Here is a 10,495-nt window from a genome sequence, read left to right on the forward strand (position 1 = left end):
CACACACACACACACACACACACACACACACACACACACACACACACACACACACACACACACACACAAACATACTTTTGTAAGGCCTACAGATGCATAGCACAAGACCTATCGAGAAACATCCACCTGGAAAACTTGCAACCCTAGGTAGACCCCATCTTTGGGTCACCCTGTGTTTGATAACGGGCCAAACTGCGATACCTATTCCTGTCAGTGACGAGAAGAACCGTAACCACACACACTGTGTTAACGTCACCGTTTCACCCCTGACACTAGCAGGGTTTTGTTCAATGTAATAATTAAACAATCCTGGACAGGGACCATTGGATAGTGATGTGGACAGGGATGGGGTGGGTTGGTGGATTACATGGCAAAGTCTGATGAGTGGGGGTTACTCACCAAGGCTACTATAATTAACTACTGTGCCTTCAGAAAGTATTCATACCCCTTGACTTACTCCACATTTTGTTGTGTACAAACTGAATTCAAAATGGATTAAATAAATGAAAAATTCTCACCCATCTTAACACAATACCCCATAATCAAATCAAATCAAATCAAATTTTATTAGTCACATACACATGGTTAGCAGATGTTAATGCGAGTGTAGCGAAATGCTTGTGCTTCTAGTTCCGACAATGCAGTAATAACCAACAAGTAATCTAACCTAACAATAATGACAAGTTGAAAACATTTTTGCAAATAGATGGGCTGTTAGTAGCCTGAAACCCATTGTTTCACGAAGCATACCCATAAATGTCAGTCTATATTAGTTGGACTCCATGTTTGCCAAAGTTACAGCCTTTAGAAGGCCCGTTTCAGATCAAGAACCAAAAACATGAAGGGCCTATGTTGAGCCTATGTTAGCCACAGTTCTATCTTGAGGTGATCTCTCGTTAACCTTTAAAAGTCTAAGCCGTTGGGGGGGCTTTATAGCCCACAGAAACTAATTGAATAACATATTCATAAATGGCAAAAAAGACAGTAAAAAAATGAATCATAAGGAATAAGGTTTTGAAGAGTCTGTCTCTATGGAAAGATGAGACTTTCACGAACAAGACGGTGACCTCTGTTTTGCTCTGCGACAAGTATCCTCGTCTGAAGTTGACCGGTACCAGTTAAGAAAATGAATGGAAGTACAAAGGTGCCTACCCATAAAATGGGGTTAAATATGTGTAAAGAAATAAAACAATTTTATTTCCTGAGCTTTCTTATATAGCTCTTAAATTTTAGGACCCCTTTAGATTGAATTTGGCCTTTACTACTATAGCCCATTTCTTACAATTCTAGGAGATACCTATTTAACCCCTTTTATTGGGCAGGCACAAAACTTCATTTTTTAAACTGGAACTGCAAAACCATTGTGTTCATGAGAGTCTCATCTTTCCATAGAGTGATCATCTTAGTTTTGTAGGCAAAACTGTTTGGACGCTACAGACATTTTTGTGAGAAGACCGATATTTGGGATGTCTCAGGGTCTGACATGCACTACTGTAGCTCGGCCACCTTTTAACCACAGATGGGTAAGGCCGCCACACGCGGATGTGGTGGATTGAAACGCATTCGATGCAGACATCTCTAGTTTAAACTGACAGAGTTTGATTTTGATTTCTTTATTATGCTACTTAGATTGACGCTGGGGTTCATTAATGGACACATTTTTTGGGGGGGAATGCATTATGTAACTTATTATGTGAACAAATCCACATAGAAATATGAGTCATAGATCTGTCATTCTCATTGAAAGCAATTCTAAGAAGCGGTAGATCAGTTATTTGTGCGCTATTTTTATGCTTCCTGTGCTTAAGTTTTGTTTTTAAGTTTTGTTTTTGAACACCAGCTTCAAACAGCTGAAAATACAATATTTTTGGATATGGAAAATATATATAGATGGTGCAATGACTCTCTGCACTATACTTACTTGTTTTGTAACAAACTCAAAAATTAGGCAAACTATTACAATTTCAGCAACCAGGAAATGGAGGAGCGATTTCTGCATAGTGCATCTTTAAACCATCAATATGTGCTAAGATCAATAACACTGATGTTCTCAATTGCTTCCAAAATTTCCTGCTCCCTTAACCCTCTTGAGTCAATTTCTGTGGCCCTGTGGAAAACTAATTGGCATACCAAAACAATCCCAATCAAAATGTGCCTTTTTACGCTAGAGATATCTGTGGTGAAAGGTGGCCGAGCTACAGTGCAGCGGTATTTGTCAGTCCATGAGACATCCCAAAAAAAACAAGCCTCACAAGACTCGCCTGAAGGCAGCCCCGTAGCAGTTTAAAAAAAAATCTGGATTGACTGACCTTCATGTCCTATAGTAATTACGGACTGTCGTTTCTCTTTGATTATTTGAACTGTTCTTGCCATAATGTGGACTTGGTCTTTTACCAAACAGGGCTATCTTCTGTATACCAACCCTACCTTGTCACAACACAACTGATTGGCTCAAACTCATTAAGAAGTACAGAAATTCCACAATTTGAACTTTTAACAATGCATACCTGTTAATTGAAATAAATTCTAGGTGAAGCTGGTTGAGAGAATGCCAAGAGTGTGCAAAGTTGTCATCGAGGCAAAGGGTGGCTAATATGGAACCTCAAATCTAAAATATATTTAGATTTGTTTAACACTTTTTGGCTTACTACATGATTCCATATATGTTATTTAATAGTTTTGATGTTTCACTATTATTCTATAATGTAGAAAATAGTAAAAATAAAGAAAAACCATTGAATTAGTAGGTGTGTCCAAACTTTTGACTGGTACTGTATGTTATTTTACTCAAGCTATGACGTTGAAACAGTGACATTGATTCAAACATACCATTTTCCTATTTAAAACAATTTGTTTAGTTTTGATTAGAATTTGATTAGAATTATTTGTTCTCTTTTTAGGCCTCATCAGTAATGAATTTAATCTTGCCTATTGACAATGGTTGGCATGTCCATGCTCAGCCATAATGCAGTTTACAGTAGGCCTAGCCCCTATATCAGTGATAATGAGATTGAGGCCATGCAATTACTTAGAACAATGTGCAAACTGGTTCTAGTTAGCCTATTTGGCAAAGATAGGATAGGTCTATAGTTTGTTATTTCGTTTATGTAAGCCATTTAACAAACTATAACGGACTAACATTGGAATTGGAGTTGATTCCATGGCAATACATAAAAAACTGTAAATACACAACCTAAAGCAACCACACATTTCGCCATGGAGCATGTTCTGATTGGCCAGTGAGGGTCCAAGCCTCGACACACCGACAACTTGTTAATTCATCAAAACCCAGCCCTTTCGTGCCAACTCCAGCAAGTGAGCCAATAATTATGATAGGGAAAATAGCTAAAATATTTTTGACACAACCCTGAACCTGTAGCAATATTACCTGCACTTAGATTTACCATTGCGTTAGGTTTGTTAAAATAATAAAGAGTATTACAATGTGTTATCTGTCCATTCTCTCGGCATTGTGACCAGATTTCCTGATCCTTCCATGTGCAGGTAGCCTAGTGGTTAGAGTGTTGGACTTGTAACTGAAAGGCTGGAAGATTGAATCCCTGAGCTGACAAGGTCAAAAAATCTGTTCTTCTGCCCCTGAACAAGGCAGACTGTTCCTAGGCCATCACTGAAAATAAGAATTTGTTCTTAACTGAGTTGCCTAGTTAAATAAATACAATTAAAGAGTTATTGTTTCAAAATAATGTAATGCGATGAGTTAAATTGTTTTACCAACCAAATCTGTACACTTGTAAGATGTCCAGATACAATGCAGTGTAGGCCGTCATTGTAAATAAGTATTTGTTCTTCATAACTGACTTGCCTAGTTAAATAAAGGTTAAAAACAATTATACAAAAAAATTCAATGCATGCCTGACTACCTCTGGATGTGGTCAGAAAGATCTGATTACAATTAGTTCACAATGTGTATTTTGGATTGTCTACACCTGTCAAAAAATGTGGACACAATCAGAATGTTGACAAGATCACGACAAAGGACGAATGTTAGCACCAGGCTTTGTCATCTGGGTTCAGGAAGAGAGTGAGGATGTTGGGCTATGGTTAATGTGGGGTGATTATTGGTATTTTTGTCTTTAATCTTCACTGATTGAGACTGAAATGTCCTTCAAACACTCAGAGCTCTCTAGATGTGTCATTCCCAAGGCTTACATGAAAGGTTCCACATCAGTGTGTGTGTGTGCACACGTGTGTGTGTGTGTGTGTCTGTGTGTGTGTGATCCCACTACAACTGTTGTCTGCTAAAATACATACTCCATTTCTCCCATGATGACATGTCTGTAAAACAAAAGCTCAATGACAGAGACACACTTCCTCCTGGTAAGGGTCAGTGTCCTTTGTCTGCACCCCTAATGTCAAAACCTTGCTCATAATATATTAACCCCTGATTATATATGATCTTGTTTCTATAAACAAGTTTCCACATCGGTAAAAGCAGTGATGAAAGTGTCTATTACCCTGACTGATTTGTATACAGTACATCTTATTTGCTTCGTGCCATATGGGGCAGGAGAAATGTTTGTTAATCCTGATCGCATTTGGTAAAAACAATGATGAAGTGCCTAAAGATATATAGTACTCTGACTGACTTGCCATATGGACCAGAATGAGATATTTGGACATTTTGGTGCTCAAATAGTGAACAGAAACAGTTACCATCCCACTCAACCTTAAACTTAAATGTCTTTGTTTGGTGTTTAAAACCAATAAAAAATTACATCCCCATAATGACTGGTGGTATGCACACAAAGGAATTAGAATTAATATGTTTTTTAATGCATTTCTTTCATGCTTATTACAGCAGGCAGGGTCATTTTAGTGCTAAAATAAAGCCATAGAAATGTGACCATGTCATAGTAATCAATGACGATGACAACTGCAAATGGCACACTTAAATGTATAAGTGTGCCATTTGCAGTCGTCATCATCATATGTTAACTTTAAAGAAAAAATTCTTTATGCACGGTGTACATCATTTACTGGTCAGTTTCTAACAGAATATATTCCAAGTGGGCAAACTCATCTCCATACACTCTATAGGTTACAATGAGTTATGACAGGGCATGCAACCTGGATTGCAATGTTACAAAAATGTAAATTTAACAACGCAAGAAGAGAAACTAAACAGGGCAGCCGAAGGTTGTGATCTGGTTGATGAACTCATCAATGCCCAGACAGACTTCTCGGTAGTTTCTGGATGTGCACTCTTGTTGTGAGGGCCAGTACTCTATCCATGTCTGTTCACCTAGGACATACTTGTACTCCAACGGTCCTTCATCCTTCACTTTGTGCAGGTCTTCAGACTTCCCCATAATCATGTATGTTTTCCCCTGCATTAGACCCAGAGCTTCTCTACAGTAAGACAGTCCCATGAAGTCACGATTCTTCCCCTCCACTCCCTCGTCAGTACCTGGCTTGATGACCGAATCGATCTTCATGGTGTAAGTGTCTGTGTGTGTCGTCAGCTTCGAGTCCACCACCGTAGCTTTGTAAACGTAATCCAGTCCCGCGCCGCATGCTTTGTCTATGCGGTTGACATCTGGCTCGCCTTTCTTCTGCATACTGCAGCTCTCTTCCGCACACGTGCACACGTCTCCAAGACACAGTCTGCTCAGAGTACCGCCCTCCCTCTGTGGGTGGTAGAACTTCACACAGTGCTTCTGGTTGTAGTATTCATATACAGAGACGGCAGCTGGCTGTAGAACTCCCACTTCCTGTACTCTGTGGATCTTAAAGGATATTCTGTCTTCTAACTTATGGGATACCTTGTCCAGATATAGGATGAGAGATCCTCTTTCAGATAGAACTTTGTCCATCTCAAACTTCTCTATGTAGCGCTCCCTCCCCGTGGACAACCTTTTCAGATCGTCTGTGTCTACAATGAAGCCGGTCAGCAAGCCGATGTCCAGAATAGACATGGTTGCATCTCTCTCTGAGTTCCGATACAACACCTCAATAGTGAGCATAAATGACTCCTTGGCGTCCTCGTGACTTGTTTTGTCCATCTTAGTGAGGGTGACAGAGAGGTCAAAGCTTTCACAGTCACTGTCCTTTTCCTCTGGCAGGGCATAGTACAGTGTCACCACCGACAAGGTCGCCTCACCATTTCCTAAGGCTTTTACAGTCAAGTCCTTGTCTATGGACTTGACCTTGTCTGTACGAGTGTGGAACTGGTTCTTGTTGTTGATGGACCACTTGGTGACTGATGCCCTGCCTGCCACCTCTAGGTTGATGCTCAAGTCAAAGTCTTTCAGGTCCTTCACGTGGCTCCAATATTCAGCCACAGCCTGGAACACCATGATGGTGGACTGTGTGGATCCATATCCCCCTCCCACCTTCTTCTGCTTGTTGAGCCACCTGACTATGGGGCCGGCCTCTTCGAAGGCCTTCTCCTTGACCAGGGCAAGCAGGGCGTACGACGTGGCCTCCAGCGTGTACTGGTAACCACCAGGGACTGGCCAGTGGTCCAGCTGTGGAGAGGCGAACTTCAATAAGGTCTCCTTGTTGAGTTTCTTCGCATTGGCCAGAGCATAGGAGGTCATAGCTACAGCATAAGGGTTAGTCAGGTGGGGCAGACGCTTTTCGAGGTACGCTACTGCCTTAGCCACACTGCCTGGTAGGCTGTTGACAGACTGCTCACAAAGTGAGCTTGCTTCCTGCATGGCGATGAGAACAAAAGCTGTCATGGAGGCGTCATTGTCTGATCCCCTCACGTTACCCGTCATCTCTGCGTGAATGACAGGAGCAAACTCATTGAAGATTCCATCTGGCTGTTGTGTGTTCAGGATCAGCCACTTGACAGCAGAACAGAGCACGTTATCCTGAACACTGATCAATGTACTGGACATGGCAAACACCTTCACCACGTATGCTGTCAGCCAGGTGCTGCTCTGTCTGCTGACCCAGGCAGCGTAGGAGCCATCTTCTTTACGGTAGGCCAGCTCACGTTGGTAACCAATATTGATGTACTTGATGGCTGTGTTCCGTTTGTCCAGGCCAATATCCTCCCACTTTTTGGTGTTGTCCAAGTAGTGTGTAGCAATGAGAGGCAGGGTCATGTAGATCATGTTCTGTTCCCCACACCCGACTGGCTGAACTATCAGACTGCCCAGAGAGTCTCCACTGATGGCCTGCTCCACCAGCACACTGGTCTGCTCTCCACCTGTCACACTGATCAGTGTGTCAGCATCAGAGTTTGGCACCTGGTTTCGGGGCACTCCACTGGGTATGTGTGACGTCTGCTCACCACCATGTTTAGCCGGGTTCAGGAGTACGTTGGTTTCCTTCTTGACCAGCACTCCCTCAGCCACAACGCGCAGATCCCTCTTCACCCCGTCATTGCTGCCAGAGTTTTTCACAGATGCCTTGACCTCAATGGAGTGCATGCCCAGCTTCATAGGGATGATGACATAGGGGACAACCCGGGTGGACATGGCGTCCATGTTCACTTCCTGCCTGTACTTACCCTTCTTGCTTGCCGAACTGCACACCTCACCGTTCTCCATCAGCTCCACACGCACAATGATGGGGTCGTCGCTGTAGTTGTGGAGGATTGCTTTGACCTCCAGCTGTTCGTTGCGGACGGCTGAGTAGGGCAGCTTGAGGTCGATGAAGAACTCCTTTAGAACTATCATCTCAAACGGATCTGCCACACAGATGCCATGAGTTTTAGACAGGCTGATGGCTGTTATTTCCCAGGTGGTGATGGAATCCTTTAGGAAGTTGTTCCTAAGTAAAGATGTGGACTCACAGTGCTTTTCTTTGTCAGGGCATTCAGGAAGATTGGTGTCCTCCCACATCCAGCTCTCAGGGAACTGACTACGAGACACAATGTCTTCAGACCGCATGTACGCATCATCATCATCCTCCTCACTGCGTGAGAGCAGCAGTGCATCCTGTTTGGATTCTATCTTCTTGGAGGCCATCTCAGTGCAGCAGACAAGGAAGGCTTGGACGCAGACGTCCCCATCTGTGATGTACTGGGCCCGTCTGTCACAGGTATATCCCATGGTGTTGTCCCTCATCCCGGCCACACAACACTCCTTGGCCAGACCATTGTACTTACTGGCCATACTAGTGATGACGTCACTGATGGTCACTGCTCGTCTGCGCCTAGAACTAACAGGACAGCTGGGGTCTGTTCTGATCCCAGTCCCTTTAGCATTGTTGGTCTCAAATATCAGACCAGCATCGTAGAACACCCCCATATTGTCTGCTCCTCCTCCAGCTGTACAGCCTGTATCATGCTTCTCTATGGTGTCCCAGATCTTGGCCTGTGTGAGACGGTGTTTGCTGTTGAGAACGTAGACTCCCTTGTCTACAGCCACCAGTCCTACTTTAGCTCCCGGGTCTCCAGTGATGGTCAGACTGAAAGCCTTACGAGGCTCATAGGATGCCTTGTGCCTGGTCGATGTCACTTTCAGTGAGCCCATGCAGGAGACCTTGATGTCAACCCAGACAGAGTCTGCCACCAGGTCAGCTGCTCCCACATGGTAGTACGCTACGATGCGGAACGACGGAAGCATCTCCTTGGAGACAGGCACTGACAGTGTCACCAGCGCGTTGCCCAGTCTTTTGAATCGGCCCACTTTCACCAGCTGACCTCTACTCAGGAACATGTATGTAAGGTCATGGATTTGTATGGGGGTGGGTCCCAGGTTCAGATTGATCTTAATGGGGTCTCCTATCTTCAGCTCATTAGAGTCAACCCCGACATGGAGAAAGTTCCCGGTGGAAGTTCTGTAGGGGAGAGCCTTCATGGTGGCCTCTGCCTGTCTGTTGGGGAGGATCGCCGGGTCCTTGGTCTTCACAGTGATTGCCAGCTCTCTGGCTGATGCCACGGTGTTAAGTGATATTTTGGCAAAACCGTTGGCCCTGGTCACCCCTTTAGCATTATCTGGAGTCACTTCAATCTCCACTCCACTTGCTGGAGAGTTGTCGGGATTCGTAATGTAAACAGAGACGTCGAAGGGCATGCCAGGTTTGAAGTATTTGGGCGTTCTCTTGAAGAGGATGGTGTATGGCGAAGTGACAATCTGGATCCCTCTCTTCTCTGCCTCTACCATTTCACCCCCACCCTCTGTTAACACGCTGACTGATACGAAGATGGACTGTTTGACCAGATCATGGATTTTAGCGAAAGTCTGTGTGATGTGTTCCTTTTTCAGACAAGCTACTCCTTTACCTTCTTTGATCTCTACTCTCTGCAGAGAGGCAGGGAAACTCTTTTTCTCGTTATCTGTTGTGATGACACCAAACACCACATAGCCTGTCCCTGTCACTTCCTTACCGTATAGATACTTGGCTGTGATGTCAACAGTCAGGTCTTTGTCATCGACGTAGAAGAAGGCTTTAGCTGGGTTCAGACTAACCTCGAAGCTGGGCAGAACATACTCCTTGACCTCAAAGTCAGATGAGAAGGTCTTTTGAGGAGTGCTCTGGAACCTCGTGACTACATGCCAGGTCCCAAAACTGACAATGTCAGGGAGGTTGAACTGTCCAGATTTGACTCCCTTGTCTGGGTTGACGATCTCCCTGAAGATGGTGATGTTCTCAGGAGTCATGATCTCCACAGAGACTGCGATCTCTTTGTTCTTGGCGACCTCCTTGTCCTCAAATATCTCCCTGGTCAGAGGCTCCAGGCCAGGAGTCATAGAGAACACTCTGTAGTAGACGGTGCTGGCCGGAGTGTAAATGGTCTTGTCAGTCTGGATGAAGATGTATCCAGACTGGAAGGAGACCAGGACAACCTTCTCCAGGAGGCGGTCAGGGAACTGGGCCTGGAGGACCACATACTGCTTCTGCTTGGGGTCATCCACAAAGTGGTCCCCCTCTGGGATGACCAGTTGTGTCATAGCCTGGAAGTTGTTCGCTTGATCCAGAACCACTAATTTAGAGACTAGCTCTTTGCTCTGCGTAGGGTGGTTCTTCACCATGATCTTAACATTCAGGGGACCTCCTGTATGGTCCTGAGATTCCACAAAGATGTTCTCATTACTGCCCACACGCAGCAGGTTAGGAGCTGACAACACTTGTAGTGCAGCTCCATCAGATAAGGTAGGTAAGGAGAGGGATACAGCCAGAGCGGCCAGACACAGCAACTTGCCGACCCACATCTCCACCGCTGATTCTGGGTCTGTAATAGTGCCTTCCCTCTCCAGCCCTGGCTTTTATCCTGTCTAGGGTTAGCTCATTCTGTGGGAGGAGTTTCAGGGGTGAATCCACTGTGGGGTGCGTTACTTCCCAGCAGTAGAGTTGGGTAACCAGCGGGCTTGATAAGAGTAGTTGGAAAGTCCAAAGCAAAACAAACAGCTCAAAATCTATCAGAGAGATATACAGGTTGGAAATGTACTGGACCTGTGGAACTTCTGTGATTTATATTTAACCACTGAAACAAACAACTTAATAATACAAAATGGCAAAAAAAAGTTATATTATTTATCAGTAAATGGACATGGATGTGCTATTATCAAAGCCG

At 44.2% G+C, this 10,495-nt stretch overlaps 1 protein-coding gene across 1 annotated transcript; it reads right to left on the minus strand.

The window, feature by feature from the left end:
- Positions 1-4,772: 4,772 nt before the first annotated feature.
- LOC139573879 (complement C3) lies at positions 4,773-10,169 on the minus strand. The gene has a single exon (XM_071397829.1). The coding sequence runs from the start codon at positions 10,131-10,133 to the stop codon at positions 5,139-5,141; it is 4,995 nt and encodes a 1,664-aa protein (XP_071253930.1). The 5' UTR covers positions 10,134-10,169; the 3' UTR covers positions 4,773-5,138.
- Positions 10,170-10,495: the final 326 nt, after the last annotated feature.

Source organism: Salvelinus alpinus, chromosome 4 (genome assembly GCF_045679555.1).
Source record: "Salvelinus alpinus chromosome 4, SLU_Salpinus.1, whole genome shotgun sequence".
Classification (NCBI taxonomy): domain Eukaryota; kingdom Metazoa; phylum Chordata; class Actinopteri; order Salmoniformes; family Salmonidae; genus Salvelinus; species Salvelinus alpinus.